We start from the raw sequence: 24,002 nt of genomic DNA, 5'->3' as shown, positions 1-24,002 counted from the left end.
TTCCTCATATGTTGTCATAAACACATGCCTGAGGATACACACACATGCACAACCAGGACCTATAGTAAATGCACTGAATGGAGAGATGTCAGAGTGAGGAAGCTGGCTTGGACAAGAACCTCAAGTGGTTAGGGGCTCAGTGCTTTGCTCAAGGGCACTTTAGCAGTGCCCAGGAGGCAAACTGGCACCTCTCCTGCTACCAGTCCACACTCCATACTTGGTCCATTAAGGGACTTGAACCTATGACCCTCTGGTTCCAAAGCCAAGTCCCTTTGGACTGAGCTACTGCTGCACACAGAAGAGGCTTAGGTTCTGCAACCTCACCACTAGATGCCACCAAATATACATAAGACAATACATTACAAGCTGCCGGTGGTATGAAATGGTATACACTTTTGCTCTCCTAAGTGGGCTTGGTCGTCTATCCCCCGCATATCCCCACCTTGTTTGGAAGTGTTGTAAACTTTGTGTGGATGGATGAAATTAGACTTAAAACATTGCACTATAAACAGTCCACTTTTAATGTTTGTTCCTTATTTTGCTGCTTGTTTTTAATCAGCTAGCTTAATGTCTGATATCAACCGAAATGTAAATTCACATAAGTTGTTGCCAGAACTTCCTATAGTATGTTGCTAAACAGAAATATGTCTTGAACAAAGTTAATATTCTCCTGATTTGTCTGTCTGAAAATATGCCATTTCAGTGTCAGAATGTTTAAAGGGTTAGGGCTTGTAAAAAAATGGGTCCTATATTTACTTCTGTGACCATGGAGCGAAGGAATTGCTCATAATCTGTACTCACGTTCACTTTCCCCATTGGAATGAATGGACTCAGGACAGCTGGTATCCTCCTGAGGGGGCAGGGCAGTGGCAAAACCTCAGGTGACACAGAAACAGGAAATTAATCTTAAGAGGGCCATCTTGGTTTATCAACAGTCTCTGATGCCACTAAATCATTCACACTGGGCCTTAAACTTAAACTCAAGTTGTATAGCACCTTGCTTTAAATGCCTCAGTACTGATACATGGAGCATGAAGAAATAGCCTAAATAAACTGGTAGATAGGTGTCCTGTATCACGTCCTGCCTTACAAACAAGTTAAGGCCTGTGACATCATCAGTTTGACTAATGCAACTGAGCACTCAGCAAGCATACCATAGGCCTTTCCCATTTCCCAATTTTGCACCTCCTGGACTCCTCAATCCTCTGGCTTGTGATCCGGAAATCGATCTCAGCGCTCCAACCTTGAAAGATGTCTCAATTTCTTAAATGCACCTTGAGGATTGAGGATCAAGAAGGCATGCCGAAGGAGCTATAAGGGAGGATACACTAGTGTCCTGTTAGTGAACTGTTTTTGGCACCCTGGTGTAAAAAGACGTACACACAGCAACTGAGAGAGAGAGACAGAGAGAATATAAACTTTGTATAAATAGACATGAGTGTGTATGTATATGTGTGTATGTATGCGTATATATACATATAGATGGATAGAGATATATAGATACAGATATTTATAGATATATAGCCTAGATATGTATATCCCCCTGAGACCCACTCTTTTGTTTGGTCTATATTTTTAATTTCTTCTAGCTATTTAGGATTAGTAGGACCCAATAAGTATAAAAAACTAAACACTGTCAAGGATAATAAAGTCTCAATGTCCTCAAACAATACTTCCTAATTAACAGCGTCTTAGCTTGTTACTGTTGCTAAATTTAGTCACATTTGTATTCCATATCAAACTACAAACATTATTAATCATAAATAAACAAGTTCCAAACATAAAATGTGATCAGGGTTTGGACCTTGTCCACTTTGTGTCGGGATCGGCTGCAGACTGACTTGGCAGAGATGGCTGCCATCTTGTTTTTACGTGGATTAGTGCATTGTGCAAAAGATCCTTCTGCATGTTCACAGATGGAAACCTTGTTATGACATTTACTTCTTTTAGATAGTCAAGTTTGATTGTCTTCTCTGCCCTCCACCAGGGCCACTAGATGGGACAAAAAAGTGTCCACGAATGAGGACAACAGGTATAAGTTAAGTAGGATGAAGTACACCCAAAGTCAGTCCAAAATGTGATGTTCTCATATGAGGACACAGGGTCTCAGGAGGATGAATTAGTGATGCTGATTGGCTGTGACACCATCTGCATCTGCATGTACAACACCTACATGAATGAATTATTTTCTCCGAACTGGAGTCCCGCACCAGCATGAATATTTTCCCCTCTACCAGTCCTTGTGGGTTATGTTGTTTTAATTATGTATTTTTTTATGTATGAATATTTACTTAGAGAGGCTGCTTTCAGTAATTGTAAACGTTTCAATGCGCATAGTAATGTCACTGCAGCAAATATTGTGTGTTGGAGCCACAATAACATTCTTTGTATTTGTTTTAATTCATATTTAACTGATGATGACTACATGTAAATAGATGCAGTTTTGTTGTTTGTACACGGGGTGGCGCACTAGAACATGAAAAGGCAAGTAATTAGCAGCAGGTGTGTGACGGGGTAAGCAAAAAAGTTTTTTTGACCGTTAAGTGTAGCAGCAAGAGTTTGTGGTGTGTTGAAACTGGAGTTGATGAATGGTCGCTTTCCTGTGATGGACTCTGAAAATGGAAACATACCTGAGATGAATTATGGACAGACAATGTTTTATCTGTGTGAAGGTGAGCAACGGGTCACCGCAAACTTGACTACTCTGACACTGGTTTATTGTCGTTAACGTTACCCGCGTAACAAACAAGTTCTTCCCGGTTCACCCCTCAGAGATTCTTAATTTAAAGACTCTAACTTACATTGTGGGATATTAAGCAGCAAAACTATAAAGTGTATTTCTAAACTTTAAGCAGGAAAATGAACTTAACTCTTAGCCAGAAAAGTGCTATGCTAGCTTTAACTTGCTAGCCTAACGTTATATCTGTTAGCCTAGCCTATTATAGTCGACAAGAACAACCTCAGTGTTTTGCTAGCCATGTCTCGCGGCCATTTTAAAATTTAAGAACGAACGGTTGTCCTTCACGGATAATTACAGAAAAGTACAAGAAGGGTGTCACTTGCTCTTAAATCTTTTTTCCTGCTCCGAGAAATGGCACTGACCCGTGTAGTCCTCTGTCTGTATTGCTGTCCAGCTCAAGCAATTCCCTCTTTTTCATGAATTGAAAGACTTCTGTGTCAGAAAATATACCCAATGAATAAACTGCCTAATGTTACGTGTTTGGGACCAGCCCACTAGCACTAACCCATGTGCCCCTCTTTTCACAGTGCTTCGTTACCTTGGAAACCACGGACAACATACACGAGCACCGCTGACCAAACTCGTGGAGCCTCAGGCATTTCAACCAGGAAAACAAACTTTAGAAACTTGTTGTCTAAATGAACATCACAGCCAACTTTACGCGGATGAAGCTGGGGATTTAAAGTGTGGTTTTACAGAGGAGGCATTCTGTGAAGGAATGTTGGAGTCATGTCTTTCAACTCTCGACTCGCCAAAGTCAGCTACAGGAACAGGCCCACCCAACCCTCTGTTCCGGGGGAGTCTCTCAAGGAGATGCAGGTAATTTGAATGTCATAATCATATCAACGTGTCACTTTATAAAATGACATCCAGCAGTAATGCAGACTCTGATTTGTAGGCCTAAGAATCACTGCAAGGGACTTTTTGACCATCTGGCGTAGAGAGAGCCCTCTGAGTGTGTTTTATAATTGTCCTTTCATCTCGTATTGTTTTAACATTATTTTTGGCTTAATGGGGATGTGTAAAGAATCCTCACATTGACATTGAGTTATTATGATTGTTTTAATACTATTTAAACACTTGTGTATTCATTCAGCTGGTGTATTTTCACTCATACATGCTAAAATGGATCTCCCTTTCTTCCTTCTGGCAAGCTCAGATAGCTATATTTTTGTCTTGTTTTATCATTAATTAGCATTTTGTCAAATTGAAATGTAAAATGACACACATAGATGTCTCTAACCAGTCAGATTCCTACATCTTATCTTGGCCTTTGTGAAAAACGCAAAACTTGTAAAGCTAAAAAAAAAAGAAGTTAATAATAATAATAATAATAGTAGTGATGATGATGATGATGATGATAATAACAATAATAATAATAATAATAATAATTATAAAAATACATTGGATTTATCAAGTGTTTTTCTGGATACACAAAGAGGCTTTACAGATAACAAAAACAACAATCCATATGAAGGGAAACAATGCAGGGAGGGAGAAGAACAGTTTTATTTAGAGGTTGTAGGCAGTTTTGAAGAGGTGTGTTTTGAGGGATTTCTTGAAGGTGGAGAGTGAGGGGGAGTCTCAGATGTATTTAGGGAGTGAGTTCCAGAGGGTGGGAGCAGCAATGGAGAAGACCTTGTCCTGTCAGGTGTGGTGGTTAATCCTGGTGGGGGAGGACATGAAGTCACAGGTGCAAGAGTGTTCGAGAAGACAAGCAGCTGAATTCTGGATTTGTAGTTTGTTGAGAGTTTTGGATGATGAGCCATAGGGGAGCCATATAGTCTTCTCTGGAAGTGATGAATGCATGAATGAGAGTCTCTACAGCTGAAAACCAGAGGGATGGATCGAGGCGGGCAATATTTCTGAGATGGAAGAAGGCTGTGTGGTGATGTGTTTGATATGTTGGTCAAATGAGGGTTTGATTGAAGGTGACACCGACATGGGGGGAGGTGAGCATAGAGGAGTCGTCAATGGAGAGGGAGAAGTTATGGGTGGATTTGATAAGAGATTTGGGTTAGATGAAAATGACTTCTGATTTGTCACACTTGAGTTTGAGGAACGTGGTTTGAAGCTATGATTTCATCTCAGTGATGTGGTTGGTGAGGGTAGAGTGAGTGTCAGGAGAGATGGCTTTGGTGGAGATGTGGAGCTGAGTGTTTTCAGCGTAGTGATCTGAATAGCACTCTTTCTTCTAAAACTTTCAGGTCCTTAATATCTTTGTATTAAATAATGTATAAAGAAAGATTGCCCTCCAAAGCCATTTAGCACAGTCCGGTGTGCATGAGTTTGGAGAGTAAAACCTTACATAAGAATTTTCTTCTCTCCTATGTGAAAATACAAGAGAATGATGGGATTAATCTACAGTTCCTTTTCAACTTGAGAACCCCCACGAGTTCTGATAATTGTTCTGAGAACCACTACACTGTTAAACTCACTCTGAGCAGTAGTCATAACTAGCTGAAGCACAACCTGCTGTGCCAATGTGCTGGTTGTGTTATGAGCCGTAGTCCACTAGATGGCAGTGGGTAGTTGCTGTAATGACAGATGAGCCTCAGAGGGCTGGATGATGTTCCATCAAGGTGTGTTTTACACCTCGTGCTCTTTAGTAATGTCTTTAACAAAACAGTCTCTGTTATCTGTAAGAATTTGTTTCTATCTGATGTATTTACGTCACCCAATCACTTCAGATTCACCATTTCCACCATCATAAAGATCAAGATGAAACAGAGGTAATTGGCACATGAGTGCTAATCAATTGAAGGAGTTTTGTTTGAGTCATGTGATCTATGTGGGGTTTTTAAATGCATATGCACAGCTTGCAACATTTTTGCATTCCAGTCTTTGACAAAGGTTATAAAAGAAGTAGTCCTTGGTGAATAGCATTGACTCATTATAACCCTAGGCAAAAAAAAAATCTAACGACAAATACTGCTCAAGGTACCTTGGTTACTGTGATAAACAACAATTCTGCAGTAATTAGAAGCCACAGCACTTCCACTAAGAAAAATCGTCCCTTCTACAGGGACTTGATTCAGTTCATTCTCATTTCCTGACCATAATGACAGAGAAAATATGTATCCACATGCAAATTCCTTTGAAAGAGGAAACACAGCTCTCTTATTTATGCATTATTCTCAGCAGTCAGTATTAAACGGAGATGTGAATTGTTTGAAGCAGACGTAACAAAATAATCCTGGTCTATCAGGATCTGGACAAATAATCACAATGAAATTCTTTAACTGACTAACTAAAAGGCTCAAGACTTGAGAAAGTTTAATGTTTTAAAGCAACTTTTGTACCTGAATGATTGACCCTTTGCTAAGCCTTGCCCCTTTGTGATGGTCCGTCAAGCTGTCAGAGCGAGCTAGAGCCCACACTGTAACTAACTGCACTCCTTGAAGAAATATTAGCAACTTCTTGGAAAAATGACAAAGCGATTTCAGGGAGGTGACAGAGGGGTCTACAAAATGTATTTGAAGGATATATCCAGGATGTCAAACTCACTCATCAACAAAAACAGGTTAAAAAGATAGAAATAGTTAGTAGCTAAAGCTGAACTATAGGCTACAGAAAATGGCGTAAAAACGAACCACCACATCACTTGGCAATCGAGACAGAAGACTCCCCCACCGTGCCACCAACAGGTAGACAGACGGGGAGCCCTGGGGAACGCCAAACAATGTTCCTCTGCACACACTGCAATGACACACAGCTGGTTGAATACTAACAATGTTTCCTTGTTTCCCTCCACATGTCCCTGTAAAGGTAGGTAGGTCATTATTTACTGTTATAATTAGTAAAAAAGCAAAATCAACATGTGTATACATTTAGTAGGCTACATCTTAAGTAGCTAGCTACCTAACCCTTATACTTTAAAGGCTTTGATTTTGGAACAGGGAGGAAACGTTTATCTTCTTCCAACCTCTCTAGGTAACGAGATTACATGTGCGCGAGGTACAACATTTAGCTCGCAATACACAAAACCAGCCTGAACATGAAAATAATCTGAAACAACTGCTTGAGAATCTATGGAGCACAGCCGTGTAGGCGCTATGCTATGATTAGCCAGTCTGCGTTCAAGGAGTGGGACTTAGCATATGGTCAATTGTGTCATATTCTCTGCTGATGTTGTTCTCTGTGATATGTATAGGCTTGCTTGTGATAACATGTTAGGTGACAAGCTAGGACTTAGGCTGCAGTTGAATAGTCTTTTTTACTTAGGCAGGTTCCTAACTGAGAGAAATGACCAGCAAGTATCTCAGTGTCAGCCATGATAAGAACTGTTTGAATTCTCTAAATGCTGAGAAAAGGTGTTTCAGTGCTTCCTTTTTAATCTCCATTAGCACAGGCATGTCCAAAGTCTGGCCTGCTTTTTTTTTGCCACATAATATTGGTTAATCAAGCAAGTTCACGTTGCATTTTTTCCATCCACCTCATGGTGGCAGGGCTATGGCACATTTGTAGACATTCACCAAGTAGGAACTACGCAGATGGAGCTAATGCATTTTCATAAACAGACAGTAAACAAGCAAAGGAATGGTTACCTGGCAGCAGACATTTGCAGAAAGGTAGCAGACATAGCCACAGCAAAGAAATGTAAAGTTGATAGCAAGGGCCACCACTCTTAGGAGCGGAGGAAAGTTGAACACGGATGAAACGGTTGTGTTTGCCTAATTTGTGTGCGATTTTCGTTCTTTCTTTCTTTCTTCTTTATTTTAATAAATGATGTGAGAAGAACCTGGCCCGCAGGCATTTTGATAGGGTACACTGGACCATCCTTTATGTAAGGAAAGGAGATAATGCAGTCCCACAATTCCTCCGAGCAACAGTATTTAAAGCAGTTATTCAGTCATTCACAAAACAAACCAATAAACAAATAATATGCCTAAATTTAATTATTTTCATACAATAATACTAACTGGGATTCATGTCTATAAATGTAAGTGGACAGGAGGGTGAGCTTTTTTTTGTTTCAATTCCAACCTTGGTAATGAAGTAATATTTTTGTACCTTGTCCACATTCTACATGAAACAACACTGTAAGAACGCACAGTTCATCTTTGGAAATTGTAATTGCACCAGTACAGACCCACGTCAATACATCTGCCATCACATAATTACCTTTCCTTAACCACGTTTTCCATCAAGGGTGAGGAAAAGTATTTCGAAAAAAACAGAGGATGTCATTTTTTAATAATTCAACCGCAGCCTTGGTGTGAACTGCCTTACACATGGGATTGACCCAGAGCAGAACAGTTTATCCTGCACTGGTTGGATATTTTTATACAGCTTAGCTTGCCTTCCTTATGTCCATCTTACTTTAGTCTAGTATTAGCAAAATAAACTTCAGGCAGTAATGGCAACATAAAATAGACAACAAAGTCCTAAAATACCGCACGTCCAGATGTATTTTCCATTTTGTGCTTTAAGCTGGTGTAGTTTTAAAACCGATTGTTTAAGCTTTACATGTTTGTGTCAGTTGCTGAGCATCCTCTGGGAGAACAGCGGACCTTTTCTCAGTCTTGCTCCCTCCCTCTCTATGTCTTTCTCTTCCAGATCTTAGATCACCCCCTCATTTATAATTTACAGTCACTCTCCTGTTTCATGGCAGCTCAAAACGAGACAGTTCAACTCGGAAAATCAGTCATGGCATAGTGAAAAATTGATGACCCAACTGCTTTTAAATGCAAAGCTGCGCAATCATTTCTTCAATATCAAACCGTCAGTCAGATCCTTGTGGGGAGAGCTGTGCTTTTCATCTGCTGGATGCCACAGTAACACCTAATGGAATTAAATATTAATTGGCAGGTGTGGTGTGTGTGTGTGTGTGTGTTGTGTATGTGTGTGTGTGTGTGTGTGCGTGCGTCATGCTTGAGCATTGACTGGTTGAATTATTAGTGTCTCCCCACTTGAGCTGCAACTAGTAACTACTATACCCTAATACATCAGTTATTCTTTTCCTGCTCTTTCATTTAATCTATAAAATGTCAACAGAGAGAGCCCAAGGTGGCATTTTGTAAATTGCTAAATGTTACTCAATTTCAATGCTATAAAGTGGAGATAAGCAGCAAATTCTCACATTTGAGAAGCAAGAACACCACTTTTTACTTAGTTGATAAACAGCTCAAACCAGGGGTCTTCAACGTTTTACAGGCCAAGGACCCCTGAGCTGAAAGAGAGATGGAGCAGGGATATACTGCTACATATATTCATTTTACTGTATAAAACTGAGTGGACTCGGCATAATTCTCTGTCTTTTTTCTGGTCTTGCAGTTGCAGTTGTAACATGGTTAGATACATTGTCCTCACCCTCCGCACTTTGCCGTTGGTTTCTGAAGTGAATTGTGTGTCAGTCTCTTGCTCGAAAAGTTACAAATTGATCCATTGTGGCCCACAAGAATGTCTGTGCACTTGAAATAGAAATACAGCTAATTGGCCAATATGTGAAAAAAGAGTGCCGCACAGTGATTTAGCATTAGCTAGTTAAAATTATTGCGCAAGGATTCATGGGTAACAGTTTGCCTGTCATTAATGTTGTGTACTGTGAAGGTTTGTGAGGTTTCGCTTATTAAGCAATTTCACACGAGAGGGAGTGATGTTGTATTGTATATCGTCACGGCTGTAATTGTCTTTGGCACTCCGCCTGCGGCCTCGTGCCTACGACTGAATCACAGCCGTGACGATATACAGTACAACATCACGACCTCGAGTGTGATATTGCTTTTATACAACAGTTCAACAACGGCTTAAACAGCAATGTTGAGTAAGGAAATGTTAACAAAGGGTGATGAAATAAATTATTTAAGTATGTTATGTAGCTCCGCGAAAAAAACAGTTCCCCCAGTCTGTTGCCAGGCAACGCAGCACACACACCAGGAACTCGCAAGCTACTTTGTATTTACATTGATCTGCAACTGTGTAACTTCATCCAGTTCGGCTGAAGAAACGTTGGCAAACCTGGATGTTGGCACGGCCGGATTCAGCTTCCACTCTCCCTCATCCTCATCAGTAATAATAATAATATCCATCTTCTTGGTGTAATGCTATAGTGTCAGTTTGCGTCAATGTAGTGAGTGTGACAGTTGGTTAAAGGAGCTATATGTAAGAAATCTAAAGCAAATAGTCATAAAATCCTCCTAATATGTCACAGAGACTAAGGAATAATGTTCATATAACATACTGATCTCACCGACAACAATAGTACGGCCAGAATATTCGCATTTAAAAAAATATTTTACAGTCCGCAAATCATGTTTATGTTTTGAATTTGTGTTTTGGCCTGTTGCGCCACCCACCGCTGTGTACCAGTCACACAGTCAGTAGAGTCTCAGCATCAGTTAAAGTTACAACTGAGCTACAGCAGCACGGCAAGCAGCATTAGCAGTGTCCCGGTACATAACATTAGCAGCCGGCTCCTCCGCTGTATCCCGGCAGCAGCGTTAGCAGCAGAGAAGCCGGACTTGCTCGAATGGTCCACTGGAAAACCGAAGATCATGGATCCGGCGACACGGCCCTGCCACGGCAGCTGTCCGTGGGCAAACAAATCAGTCTCCAGCGTTCCGCTGTCCAGCAACCTCGAATCTGTAGGGGAGGGGGGGCGGACATGACTCGCGGCAGTATTTTGAATTTGAGTGCAGTAACCGTTTTGGCCACATTCTTACATACAGCACCTTTAATTAACAGTTGCATTTATATTTATAACACCTGTGAGCGGAGTGATTTTACTGTTACATGTCCCAGTGATGTACTCTATATCAGCACTCATGGAATGCCTCTCGTCCAATCAAATTACTCGGTCAGAACTAACTGTTGTATAATATGTGATAATATATAAGTGCTTTTCATGGTTGATCCTGGATTTAAAACAATACAGGATTCAAGCAAATAAAATGAGGCAATTTTAAGAAAATACAAAAAATATAAATAATAGAATAAATAAAATAAAGATAAAATACCATCACTGAAGCAGATAAGCAAAGTTGGCAACTACTTGCCCTATAGACTACACTGAGGTACAGCAAATCAAACAATTAGAGTTATACAAAATAAAAGAATACAATAACTGATGACAAAATAAGGTAAAAACAATGAAGATATTCATAAAGATTTTTTGAACAGATAAGTCTTAAAAGGTGATTTAAAAGATTAGATAATCATTATCTTAAGGCAAAAAAAATGAGGGGAAACTAGAGAGCCAAATAAACCACCAGTGCAATATAATATTTAGACCATGTCAGAATTAAAAAACAACAACAAAACATTGCCTGTCAAACTCCACCATTATATTTTTACTCTGGTTAGCTGATACTATAGTCACTGTATGACTAGTATCAGTTGGTTAGCATACAATGGTAATGCATAAACCATACAGAGAGGTGTTTAGTTTCTGGAACCTAGTGATCTTTAAGAGTTTGTTTTACAGTCAGTTTTAAAATTCATGCTACATTGAGACAATATGTTTGAGGTTTGTGTGTGCGCATCTTGGTGTGTGTATGTGTAGCAAAATGTTACATGCCCACACTGTATTCCAGTATATCAACAACCTTTCCACCCCCCACTGCCTCTCACCCTCATCCCTGTCTCTCTATCCCATTGTTGTAATAGACATGTAAGGTGAGAGCAGGGCCTTGATAATTAGCTTGTAGACAGACGGTCATCCAACACCGCATTATCTAGTTAGCAGTCCCCTTTTGGAGCAACTCTCTCATAATTTCAGGGCAGTAACCTTTCTCACATGGCAAATAAGGAGGCTGATTGCTCACATACTGTAGCAAAGCCACTTGTTCTCTGTCTTGTCTTCTTTGTTGGAAGCTGTAATTCTCTAATGTCATGAAAAGCAAAGCCAATTAAGACGGGGGAATGACCTGAAAGGAAGTGTCAGACTGAAAGCCCAACGATGCTGCATTTTAAACCAGACTATCAAAACAAGGTAAGGTGACCCAAGACTTCTGAAGTTACAGATGGCTTGGCTTCTAGGCTATCTACTTTGGCCAAATGTAATTCATCATTAATGTGTCAGCATTCAGGAAGCACCTGATGTGTTTGTATCAAAATGTGGCAGGAAGAAAAGTTAAATAAGGCCAAAGCAGAGGAAAAGTTTAGAAGAAAAACAGGTTATATTTATGTGTGAAAACCTATGTGGAAACGTTTTAGTGTGCTGCAGGTTGTGCAGGCTTCCTACAAGGAGCAATAGCTTTTATCAGACAGAAGCTTTGGAGTGGTATGTTTATCTGAGAAAGATAAAGCAACCAGTGAAGAGTTCCACTTTCACAGTAGACCAAAGTGAAGTGATTTGAAACACCCCGAGCAAGTGCAAGGTCTTCAATGAAAATAACATCAGAGCTGTTTTCTGTATTTTATGGTTGCTGCAGCTCTGAAAAAAACACCACTACCTCCATGAATTATACATTTGAAAAGCATTTGTTTAATTAAAATGCATGTCATAATTTTGCTGGGTTAAATTTGTATTTTAACATCTCTGTTACCATCGTGACTGTGCAATTACAGAATTTGTGTAGAGATGACAATGTGAGGTCAGAACATTTTTTTCCCCTGCCTTTTTGGCATTTTATGGGTTTTGCTCTCATCATAGTGTGTCATCAAATGACAGAAAATACAGAAGAGGTTCTGAAATTTACTGTAATAAGTATTCATTTTAAAATTATTAACGTGAGCACCACATGTATCATCACTCACAAGACTGTTGATCTAAATGGGAATTTTGTATGTTTTGATGCTGTCATAACGTTCAAAAAGGAAAATTGCGGTGGCTGAGATGTTTCGAATGAAATGCATTCCCACAATGACTTGAAAAAAGGTGCATTAATGGAAAACACAAATGCAAAAGCCATAATGAAAATGATGCATGACTTTTTTTCTATTGAGCAACACTTATCAAAAGTGTTGAGCGACCAACTATAAATCAACCTTAATACTGCTATGTCTCCATACACAGCGACAGTTTAGGTGATATCAAGCCCGCAGGACCAGTGCTGGACTTTGAAGCCATTTTTTACATAGTGGCCAAACAAGGAATTACAACTTCTGGGTCTGACATGTGACGCCACTGGACCCAAAAATACCCTTTTTCCCATTGACTGATTTTGTAAAAGAGAAGTCTGTAAATCTGTAAGTCTAGAAGAGCCCCACGATTAAACATTTTTATCCCCATTCAACTTAGCAGTGGGATAAACTGGAAGTTTGCCACTCGGCTGCCAGAGGTACTTGGACATGCTCAGTCGCCTAAAGCGTGATTTATACTTCTGCGTTGAATTGATGCTGTGCCTACTCTGCCGTAACCTACGCCATAGCCTGACGTGCACCTCCCCAGATATGTAAATACACACCTCAACGCAGACATCCTCTCTGTGTTTGTAAGCTAAAACCATTTCCCTCGGTGGAAACAGTTTTAATTAATTATATTTCACAGATAAGAAACAATAAATTTCGAAGACAATGAAGCCTCCACAAAATAGCATTTCAAGTCTTGGGTGTGATTTATCCTGGCCTCATATGAGTCGAGGAAATCTCTGCTAGTTGATAAGCTAACTTATATAATGTAAAATGCCATAGGCTTGTGCAAATAACGTTAGCATGTTGTATTTGCTTGGAAACGTGTTGAGCAGAAGACGGTTGCTTTGTCGGTGAACCTTGTGAGTTGTAACGGAACCGAAATTTGTAATGTTACCTTTGTTAAATGTTGCTGTTGTCCCTCGCTTTATATGAGTAGAGGAAAAGTCCGCTAGCCCCTAGTCTAATTTATACAATGTAAAATGCCATAGGCTTGTGCAAAAAACATTGTCATGTTTTATTTGTGGGTAAAATGTGTCCAGCAAAAGTGTTTTATGTGAATGCTGCCAGTTATAATGATGCCGCTTTGTGGATTTGTTTGAAATTGCCACTATTAAGCCATGTTTAATGTGTGTTTTGGGTGTGTTATGACCTAACTAAACTTCATAGCACTTGACAGAAACCCCATCACCAACTAGTGTTTTGAGGTGTAACTGCAGAGTGACACAGACAGATCACTGCTCAAGTATAAATGTTCACAATGGTGAAGGCCACATGTGTGGGCTACTGCGTAGGCTCTGCATAGAGCTGAAGTACAAGTACAAATCTGCTTTAAGTCTCTAGTGGACTTGCTCTGTGGGCCCTACAATGTGGAAGATCTGGGTTAATTTATATCGTAGAAAACAAGCTATTTTGACAACGTTTCCCTTTCAAATGAGTAAGTTTCATTGTAAACATCCCTTTATGCTCACTTCCTTTACCTTCATGTTTTCCGTTAATGCGCTTCTGTTTTTTGACTTTGCAAAGCATTTCAGATATGCAGTTTGTTCAAAACATCTGTGACCATAGAAAACCTTTGGTCTTTCATGTTTAGTATAATTCAGGCAACAGACTAATATTGGTATGTTGTGCTGTTACAGCCTTTAGGTTATACAATTCTTCCATAATTTGGTTTTACAGATAAGATAATAAGAAGACTATATTTACTTACCTGCACTGGTCTTCCACCTGCACAGCTACACATTATTGCTTGGCCTTATCCTGTTAGAGCAGTAATACCTGAGGTGTGTTTTCCTTTCCTTTCTTCATGTATGTCTGTGCACCTTTACCTGCATATATTGTGTGTTAATTCACAATTGAGCATATGATGTACAAGTGCATATACAGTACAGGCCAAAAGTTTGGACACACCTTCTCATTCAATGCGTTTTCTTTATTTTCATGACTATTTACATTGTAGATTCTCACTGAAGTCATCAAAACTATGAATGAACACATGTGGAGTTATGTACTTAACAAAAAAAGGTGAAATAACTGAAAACATGTTTTATATTCTAGTTTCTTCAAAATAGCCACCCTTTGCTCTGATTACTGCTTTGCACACTCTTGGCATTCTCTCCATGAGCTTCAAGAGGTAGTCACCTGAAATGGTTTCCACTTCACAGGTGTGCCTTATCAGGGTTAATTAGTGGAATTTCTTGCTTTATCAATGGGGTTGGGACCATCAGTTGTGTTGTGCAGAAGTCAGGTTAATACACAGCCGACAGCCCTATTGGACAACTGTTAAAATTCATATTATGCCAAGAACCAATCAGCTAACTAAAGAAAAACGAGTGGCCATCATTACTTTAAGAAATGAAGGTCAGTCAGTCCGGAAAATTGCAAAAACTTTAAATGTGTCCCCAAGTGGAGTCGCAAAAACCATCAAGCACTACAACGAAACTGGCACACATGAGGACCGACCCAGGAAAGGAAGACCAAGAGTCACCTCTGCTTCTGAGGATAAGTTCATCCGAGTCACCAGCCTCAGAAATGGCAAGTTAACAGCAGCTCAGATCAGAGACCAGATGAATGCCACACAGAGTTCTAGCAGCAGACCCATCTCTAGAACAACTGTTAAGAGGAGACTGCGCCAATCAGGCCTTCATGGTTAAATAGCTGCTAGGAAACCACTGCTAAGGAGAGGCAACAAGCAGAAGAGATTTGTTTGGGCCAAGAAACACAAGGAATGGACATTAGACCAGTGGAAATCTGTGCTTTGGTCTGATGAGTCCAAATTTGAGATCTTTGGTTCCAACCGCCGTGTCTTTGTGAGACGCAGAAAAGGTGAACGGATGGATTCCACATGCCTGGTTCCCACTGTGAAGCATGGAGGAGGAGGTGTGATGGTGTGGGGGTGTTTTGCTGGTGACACTGTTGGGGATTTATTCAAAATTGAAGGCACACTGAACCAGCATGGCTACCACAGCATCCTGCAGCGACATGCCATCCCATCCGGTTTGCGTTTAGTTGGACGATCATTTATTTTTCAACAGGACAATGACCCCAAACACACCTCCAGGCTGTGTAAGGGCTATTTGACCAAGAAGGAGAGTGATGGAGTGCAGCAGCAGATGACCTGGCCTCCACAGTCACCGGACCTGAACCCAATCGAGATGGTTTGGGGTGAGCTGGACCGCAGAGTGAAGGCAAAGGGGCCAACAAGTGCTAAAACCATTGGAAAACCATTTCAGGTGACTACCTCTTGAAGCTCATGGAGAGAATGCCAAGAGTGTGCAAAGCAGTAATCAGAGCAAAGGGTGGCTATTTTGAAGAAACTAGAATATAAAACATGTTTTCAGTTATTTCACCTTTTTTTGTTAAGTACATAACTCCACATGTGTTCATTCATAGTTTTGATGCCTTCAGTGAGAATCTACAATGTAAATAGTCATGAAAATAAAGAAAACGCATTGAATGAGAAGGTGTGTCCAAACTTTTGGCCTGTACTGTAGCTCACAAACTCTCCATGTCTGTCATGCTGTTTGAACAGCTCATTGAGGATTATGTCGATTCTGACTGCATCTGGTTGTGAAAACTCGTACACTACTGATAGGAATGGCCATTAAACATAAAGCAGGCATAGCTTCAGCTCAACTGTCTGACTGGTCACCACTGTCAACTTGATAGGGCTACTCACTCTAAGGGTGAGAGTATACAGCTCCCCTGTGTAGATGCAGATGAGAAAGCGATAGCAGGTTATAGAGAAGATATAGAAGGGTTTAAGTCAGAGAGGCGAGGAGCTGTCATGTCACAGGTGTTTAGAAAGCAGCTCTGGAAACACACCGTTTCCAAGGTAATTCAGGTAAGAGAAAAAAAAATGTTGCACTGTTGTTTTTGTTGCAGTGTCATTTGAGAATTCTCTCTCCCATTTTAGTTTATCCATCCAGAGAATTCTTTTCTATTTTGCCAAGCACTGGCATCTTTCATTTACCACAGTTAAAAGGACAAAACTAACTGCAAAACTTAATCCACAATTACTGTGTTGACTTTGACAGCATGTGTTATTTCTATTCCCCAGAAAAGAGATTTGGATTAAAATGGACTAAATCATTTCCCGTGTTTATTTGAGGTTCAGCAGGGCACTGAAAACATTTTGAATTGCTTTTTTTTTTTTTTAAATATATAAATTTTCTGACTATATTCCTGCCAAAGCGTTCTGCATATTTTTGTAGCTGTTTTCTCTTTAATTCCAAAAGCCACAGTTTGTTTATTATAGGGATTGTCAGTCTAGCCACAGCTTATCTCAGGATGGAGCTTGTTTGCCTCTGAAAGCTATTAATGTTGTAGATGTTATTACATGGGTTTGTCAGTGCTGGCTTCTGTGTTATGGGAATAACTAAATGTGGTTGTGTTGTGTGCCTGTCTGTCATTGCTGGAGCCTGTTATTGTTGGCTTGTGTATTCGTGTGTTTGTGTATTGCATTCAGCAGTGACTTAGTCTGCTCGGTAGAATAAGCTGTAGCACACTGCGTTGTGTCTGTATTGTTAGTCTCTGGGCTGAAGACTGAGATGGCTGTTCACACAACTTTGAATAAAGGCAGAGACAAGGTGTGAAACGACTGGTCGCCCAGCAACTGATGGCTTGGCATGCTTTTTTTCTGCTCGACCTGTGATGCGAGTGTTTGGTTGTATACAGTGTGTGTGTGTCTGTGTGTGTGTGCGTGTGTCTGTGTGTGTCTCTATGTGTATCTCAAGAGACGTTAACAAGGTTGGAGTGATTCATTGCCAGAGCTTTGCAGTGGGTTATTTAAACATATTTGAAATAGGTAAATATTTGTCTTTATTTTCTTTTAATGTAAAATGTTGTGATTTTTAAAAAATGTCTTAAATGTACTTTTGGACGTGTCATTTTTGTGTTTTAACCTCAACAGTGGAAGTGAAAAACACCTGCTCAGCTTTGCAGAATATTTCTCATTGGAAAGTCAAATATGAAGATCACTCATCTTGAAATGAGATCACATGTCTAGAATTTAAAATTGTACAGTTAGTGTTGCGCAGGTCTTACACATGTGATCCATATGGTTGGTTACAAAAGATGTCTCTGTTCTCACATTTAAGATACACCTTACAGGATTAACTCTATAGAGCGCTGATTTCATTGCAAAATTTATTTACATTAAGGAAGTATTTCACTGCAGAAAAATGGTCTTTTCATAAAACTAGGCTGTCTGTGCAGCAGGGAGATGAAAAATGTTCATGCTTGAACTGACTGAACTGGGTGCAGAGAGAGAATAAATTTCAAGTTGCAATGTTGTGCTTAGCAACCGTTGTGATATCTGCTGAAGTGATCTGTGACTTGCAGCCACTGTTCCTGAGAGACATTTGTTGGTGCTTGGCAAATATTACTATATTGCTTTTTGAGAAAGTTAATAATTCCACAGATTGTGTGGGCAAGTAAACTACAGGTGGACACTATTTTTTATATTTGCTGTGTTTTACTATCCAAACTTGAATGTCAATTTAATTATGGTCTGATCTCTTTTAAAGCTGCTCAGAGGCTAATGTGTTTCTGCTCTGCTCTCACTAACCTCGTTGACACACACAGCTTGTGAGGTTGTTGGTATGCTCCACCTTACTCTGGCTTCACATGACCAACTCCCCAGGCTCTAACTAACAAGAATCAATACATTGACTCTAAACCACCTTGACTTGTAGTCGAATTATCCCTTCTCTCTTTATATCTCAGTCCATGCCTCTCGCTCCTGTTCCTTCTCGTGTTCTTACCTGTTACAGTATCATGTTCCAGTCGTTCCTATCTTTTCTCCTCCCTATATTTATTTCCTCTTCCTTTGATTTCTCACATCTTTCCATTTTCCCACCCCTCTTGCCTTCCTTTATCATTTTTTCTTGCGTATGCACAACTACCTATCCTATACTCAGTCTGTCTCACTTTGTCTTTTTTTGGGATCCTGTTTTTCCTTAGCTCTTTACATCCCTTGTGTGTGTTTTTGACCATATATTCAGCTCTTACTTCCTCTGCTGTTTCATGTCAGTCATCCTTACCATCTTTTGGATTTGGAATCTTTCCTCAATGTTCCTTTTAAGGCTTTATTCAGGGTTTTATCTGATCTATCCCTCAAAATCTGTCACATCTGTTCTCTCCAATCTGATTCTCAGTACAATCCATGGGGACTCACTTAGGGAGCTTGCATGTACAGTATGTCCTGTGCTCCAGTGAAAACAACAGACTTTAGCAGTCGGTTAAAAAAAACAGTTTAGGGACAAGGCTACACAGCAGTGAAATCACTCTTCTGTTAAGTACATACAACCACATGGATGTGTGCTTAGAATACAAGGAAGAATGAGGAGAGAAGGACAAAGCCTGGCCAGAGAGAAACTTGATCAGTTAATAGGTCATCCTAAATGTTAAAGTTTAATCCAGCTGTTAACAATTGTCTAAACAGATCGGTTTATGAAAGAGCTAGCTCTCAAGTGTTCTTTTTTTGGCACGGCAAGTAACAGTAGGACATTTCCTGCTTTGTTGTAGAAGAGGGCCTTTTTTAAAAGATGGTCTGACCATGGTGACGTCAATGCAAAAAAATATTTTAAGCCAGAAAGAACTATTCCTGTCATCCCCTATTTAAAACCTAGACAAACAGAAGGAAGTGTAAATGAGAGAATTTAAATACACCTTGCAGCTGGCACACCATGCAACGCCAGGTTTCATGTAATTTATTGGCTGACCTTGTTCCTGTGTTACCTAGCAACCCATTGTGGTTGATGTTACTACTCCACCATCCTAAATACAAGCCATGGCCTGTTGTAAACTGGTTGTGTCGTTTGTTGTGCCATTCAAATAAAGCTGAATGGTGCAGACTTTGGAGGGCTGCCAAGGAGAGAAATGGAAGCACTTTTCAAAAGTAGAAGGATGAAAATGGAGATGGTACAGTCGGGATCCTTGTAGGGATACTGACATCTGTTTTGAGCAGTTTCTGTTGTTCTTGTGTGGAGCTAAACACAAAGTACGGATATATACTGTGCATCGACAGTATACCGAGGCTTTTTCACTCAAATGTTTTTTACTGCTCATTCACTGAAACTGTACATAAGTGTGGTGAGCACAAAGTGGAAGACTACAGGAGAACTTCAATCATCTGTAATTACCAACAGCCTTATGACCACAAACAAAGTATGTGAAGTATGATTTAATGGCTTAGTGCACTGTTTGGTCATGTGATGGCTTATCTCGTTATGTATTTCTGTCACTGAATTATTTCAATGCTGTTAAGTTTTTTCTTGTCTTATCATCATTGAATCACAGCTGAATTCGGTTTTATTTTTGTCACTTCAGAATGTCGACTTTCTTTTAAAAGCATCTAATTTGCACTCATTCAATAGGAAATGGATATGTTGTATCTTTATTCAGTTTAAAAGTAACTTGACACCCCATCCTAATATTAAAAATGTATGTATGTGGGGTTTTTTTTTAGCAAAAGTTGAAGGAAGAACGGGAAGCTAAGCGGGCTCAGTTGGACGGAAGACATGACTACATCCTCAGTATTGTGGCTTCATGTCTGGGACTGGAGAAATCCGATGTGGAAGATGCCACACTGGAGGGGAATCAGGTACCCCACATTCATGCTTACGCACTCTTCAGACATTTTTTGTAGAAAACCACAGTCGTCTTAAAGGTCCAGTGTGTAGGATTTAGTGGCATCTACTGGCAGAAATGGTATATAGTAGTCCAGCCATGTTGTTCTACAGTAGCCCAAAATAGACAAACCAAACGCCGGCTCTAGATAGAGCCATTCACGTTATTGCATTTTCATGTCGGCCATCATAGTTCTCCTACACAGTTGTCATAGAGTTGAGAGAATTGGGTGTGAGTTACTTATTTGGGGTCTGGTTAATAGTTAAAAGTTCTACAGTAAGCAGTCTAACAGCTACACGATGTAAAGGCAATCCAGGCACTCTGAAAAATATAGAAAATGAGGACGGAAAAAATTTTAAAGCCTTTATTGTACTGGCTAAATCATTAAAAGAGTCAACATATTTCAACCACTGTAGGTCTTCAGAATACAGAAACTCAATCAAAGAGCTTTTTGGATCCATCATCTGGATGCTTTAAAGTATCCTGGTCTCATTGAGGATATCTCTAGATTTTTCGGGGTGCCTGGGTTGCCTTTCTGTTGATCCTGTTTCCTGTCTCCATGAGCACCCGACTCTAGGTTTTAATCTACATTTGTATGTACAGAGCAACCAGGCGTCTTTCTTTTTCTTTAGCTACACAATTTCTCCCAGTTTGGAGACTGTTGTCTGAAAGTGCTGAAAGTTTTGTTTTCATCTTTCTCAGATTGACCGCATGGAGCAGTTCTTTGTGGCAGAGGGTCTTCCACACCTCATGTTCTACTATCAGGACACTGAGCCAGTTGAAGCAGGTAACATGTGAAAGTGATCACTCACCAAGTCACAATAAATGAAATGTGTAGACCATATCTAATTGTTGGCAACACATCAACTTGATGCTCTGTGAATCAACTTATACCTGTGTCTGTAACAGCAATCGCTTTAGTATTGAGAAGGGCTGGGAAATCAATTATAGTTGTATAGTTGTAGTAGTCAGATGCAAAATCCTTCCTTTCAGGATCACAGTGGAAATCAAGCAAGTTGTGATGATAACGTGTTGTTTGGATGTGTAATTCTGTTTCAGCAGCAGCAGCAGCTTCTGCGCCCTCCCAGCTCGTTGCCCAGCAGCCTGGTCGCAGCAAGAAGTCTAAAGTGTTTGTGACAGACGGGAGAGATGTGGCGCTGACTGGAGTGTGTGTCTTCTTCACCAGAGCCAACACTTCCAAGGCAATCACCTCTGAGAACATACACAGAGTGAGTCACTTTGTACCGTTTTGGAAATGTAAGCGTGGACTCATGACTTTCAGGGTGAACATTTTTTACTGTGGGGCCTTCTTTCTCTTGAATGACAAATCCAAACTGACCGATTCCTTCAATGTAACAGAAGATGAAAGTTTCAAATGACAAAAGAACATTTGATTCCTTTTCCTTTGGCACTGATTTCTCTTTGAGCCCATTCATGTGATAAATGGTTTCCCTGAACTAAGACAGCTTCTTTTCATCCAGAGCGAGTGAGACAATAGGGGGACAATAGCACTCTGATACCACGGGCAGTTCTGGCTATTGATTCTTGCTGATCACCTGCTGTCAGCAGCAAAGCTAATCACCACTACTGATAAATGGGCATGTTTGCTACAAGATGCTCACAGCAAGAGGGGGAGGAAGGACTACTTGGTGTGTGTTTGTGTGTGAGAGAGAGCTTGTTTGTACATGCCCACTATGGGTGTACCTGCCATGCCAGAAAGCAGTGTAGAAGTATGACAGTATTTTAACTAATTTAAATTGAAAAACAAACAAATGAGCTTGTGAGTTACTGTGAGAAAGTCATGATGATCATGTCAGGTTTTGTGGTTTCATGCCAAACGGTATAGTGATGTCCATGCATTTACCCAAGGTACTCGGTTTGCTGTTGGAAACTTGCCACATCGTAACAGTTGTTTCTGTAACTAATGATGATGAGGCAGAGATAAAACCGATTGGTCTTTAAAACTGTCTTTGTCTTTAACTTAATAGGTTGTGTTACCTTCAGTATAAGGCTCAAATATGTTTTTGGGGCTCCACGCATTTTATTATTTCTTTTTGTTTTGGCCAAAAATGGCTCTTTTGATGATAAAGGTTGCAGGCCCCTGGTCAAGGCCATACAGGCAAACCTATATCTAAGCAACACCTTTCACACTGGATGGTGGAGGCTATTGCTATGTCCTAAAGCTCTCCAGACCCCATCTGATCTGTGTGTCTACTCCATTAGGGGCATGGCAGCATCCTGGGTCCTATTCAAGGGCAGGATGTATGTTTGGCTGTTAGTTGGGCCTCACCTCACACTTTTACAAGGCTCTACAAATTCGATATTACTGCACCAACACTGGCACATACAGTGAGACGTACCCCATAGTACACCCCACTGCAAAGGTACTTCACTGATGCTATCGCAGAACCAGGGTTATGGTCCTATCCTAAAGTTTTTGAATTCAGTAAAATGTTGAATTGTTTTTTGTTTTTTTTTTTGCAATGATTTTTGCATGTGTGCCCTTTTGTCTCTTTCTAGGATGTAAATTTCAATATGTTGGACACAACAAATGGGGGTCTGCTAAAAAGTGTGGAGCAGTTGCTCTCTGAGATCTTCATCCCCACATTGAGAAAGATGAACCACGGCTGGGGGGAACTGGCCAGTCCTCAGGCCCAGACTGTCAAACAGGACTTCTTGTCATCATTGGAAAGCTTTGTGTCTGTTTTGGCTGGAGCACAGGAGAGCCTGCAGGAAAAGGTAAAGAGCAGACTCTGGTACACATCAAGAGTAAGTTAATTGTTGTTTAATTGTTAATGCACAAGTGTAACAGTTATGAAATACCCAATGGAGAAATGCAGATGACTTGAGTCAAAAGCTAATTTAAATGTTGGTGCACTAACCCATGCTAGTGCTTGAGAAGCTATATGTTGCCTAACAAAATCACAGAAAAATGCATACTTATTTGGATTAAAGTAGACAAAACAAGGCTATTTGAACATTTATGAACCTTTTTCATCAGTGTTTATTTAAAGCAGTAGGACCTTGACCATATTTTCTTATTTTGAATATTTCCTCATAAGAGCACACCCAGACACATTAAAAAAAAACAAAATAAATTCTGGACACCACGGTTAAAAAAAAAAAACATGTCATGGCTTGCCTTCAGGTTACCTTGAAAGAGTGTGACACATTTGACCTGCGGGTGCTGAAAGGCCCATCAGACTACATGGCAGCAGCCAACAGCACAGAGACCACAGAAAAGATAGAGGCCTGCATGAAAATCTGGATCAAACAGATAGAACAGGTAAGACATGTTAGGTAAGAGGTAAGATGCTATCCTCACACATATCACACTGATTATTTGTTCTTAAACTTGCTGTATTCCTATTAAGGTTGCTGAAAGTACCAATAATTTAATACTTTGATCTCTGTTAATTATACACTTGATAGTATCGCAAATACCGAAGCTATGAAAAAAGAGACCTACAACCAGATTTTCAAAACAAGGCTGCACAGGTAAAACAGCAACAAAGAAAATCAATTGGTCCTCAACCTGTGGCTGTTGGGTCACTCTTTCCAGCAACAGATCCAACACTTTAATAGAGGTGTGTATTCAGTGGTTTTTCTGTACCAGGACTGGTATTGGTATAAATTTCTTAAAAAGTCTGTTTTGTGTGCCTAAGTCTTTTTTTTCTTTTTGCCATCGGATTGAAAGGAGTGTTGAGAATTTTATTTTATTTATTTTCTATAATGCCAAAGTTTCAAATTCTGGTATCGTTACAACTGTTGCTTCTATGTTTTGTGCAGAATGGCTCTTGGCCAGATTCTGAAAAAGAATTTCTGAGATCCAAGTTTG

General features: G+C 40.0%; 1 protein-coding gene across 1 annotated transcript in view; it reads left to right on the top strand.

Moving 5' to 3' along the window:
• Nucleotides 1-3,305: 3,305 nt before the first annotated feature.
• dnah5 (dynein, axonemal, heavy chain 5) overlaps nt 3,306-24,002 on the top strand; it is a 147,402-nt gene continuing 126,705 nt past the window's right edge. Inside the window, exons 1-6 of the mRNA XM_078171910.1 lie at nt 3,306-3,559; nt 20,004-20,138; nt 20,867-20,951; nt 21,224-21,393; nt 22,685-22,903; nt 23,313-23,450. Of these exons, the coding sequence (XP_078028036.1) occupies nt 3,470-3,559; nt 20,004-20,138; nt 20,867-20,951; nt 21,224-21,393; nt 22,685-22,903; nt 23,313-23,450 (837 nt within the window). The 5' untranslated portion in view covers nt 3,306-3,469. The remainder of the gene's footprint in view (nt 3,560-20,003; nt 20,139-20,866; nt 20,952-21,223; nt 21,394-22,684; nt 22,904-23,312; nt 23,451-24,002) is intronic.

This window comes from Epinephelus lanceolatus, chromosome 10 (assembly GCF_041903045.1).
Source record: "Epinephelus lanceolatus isolate andai-2023 chromosome 10, ASM4190304v1, whole genome shotgun sequence".
Classification (NCBI taxonomy): domain Eukaryota; kingdom Metazoa; phylum Chordata; class Actinopteri; order Perciformes; family Serranidae; genus Epinephelus; species Epinephelus lanceolatus.
Note: the sequence above shows the minus strand (reverse complement) of the source record. Positions and strands in the feature narration are given on the sequence as shown.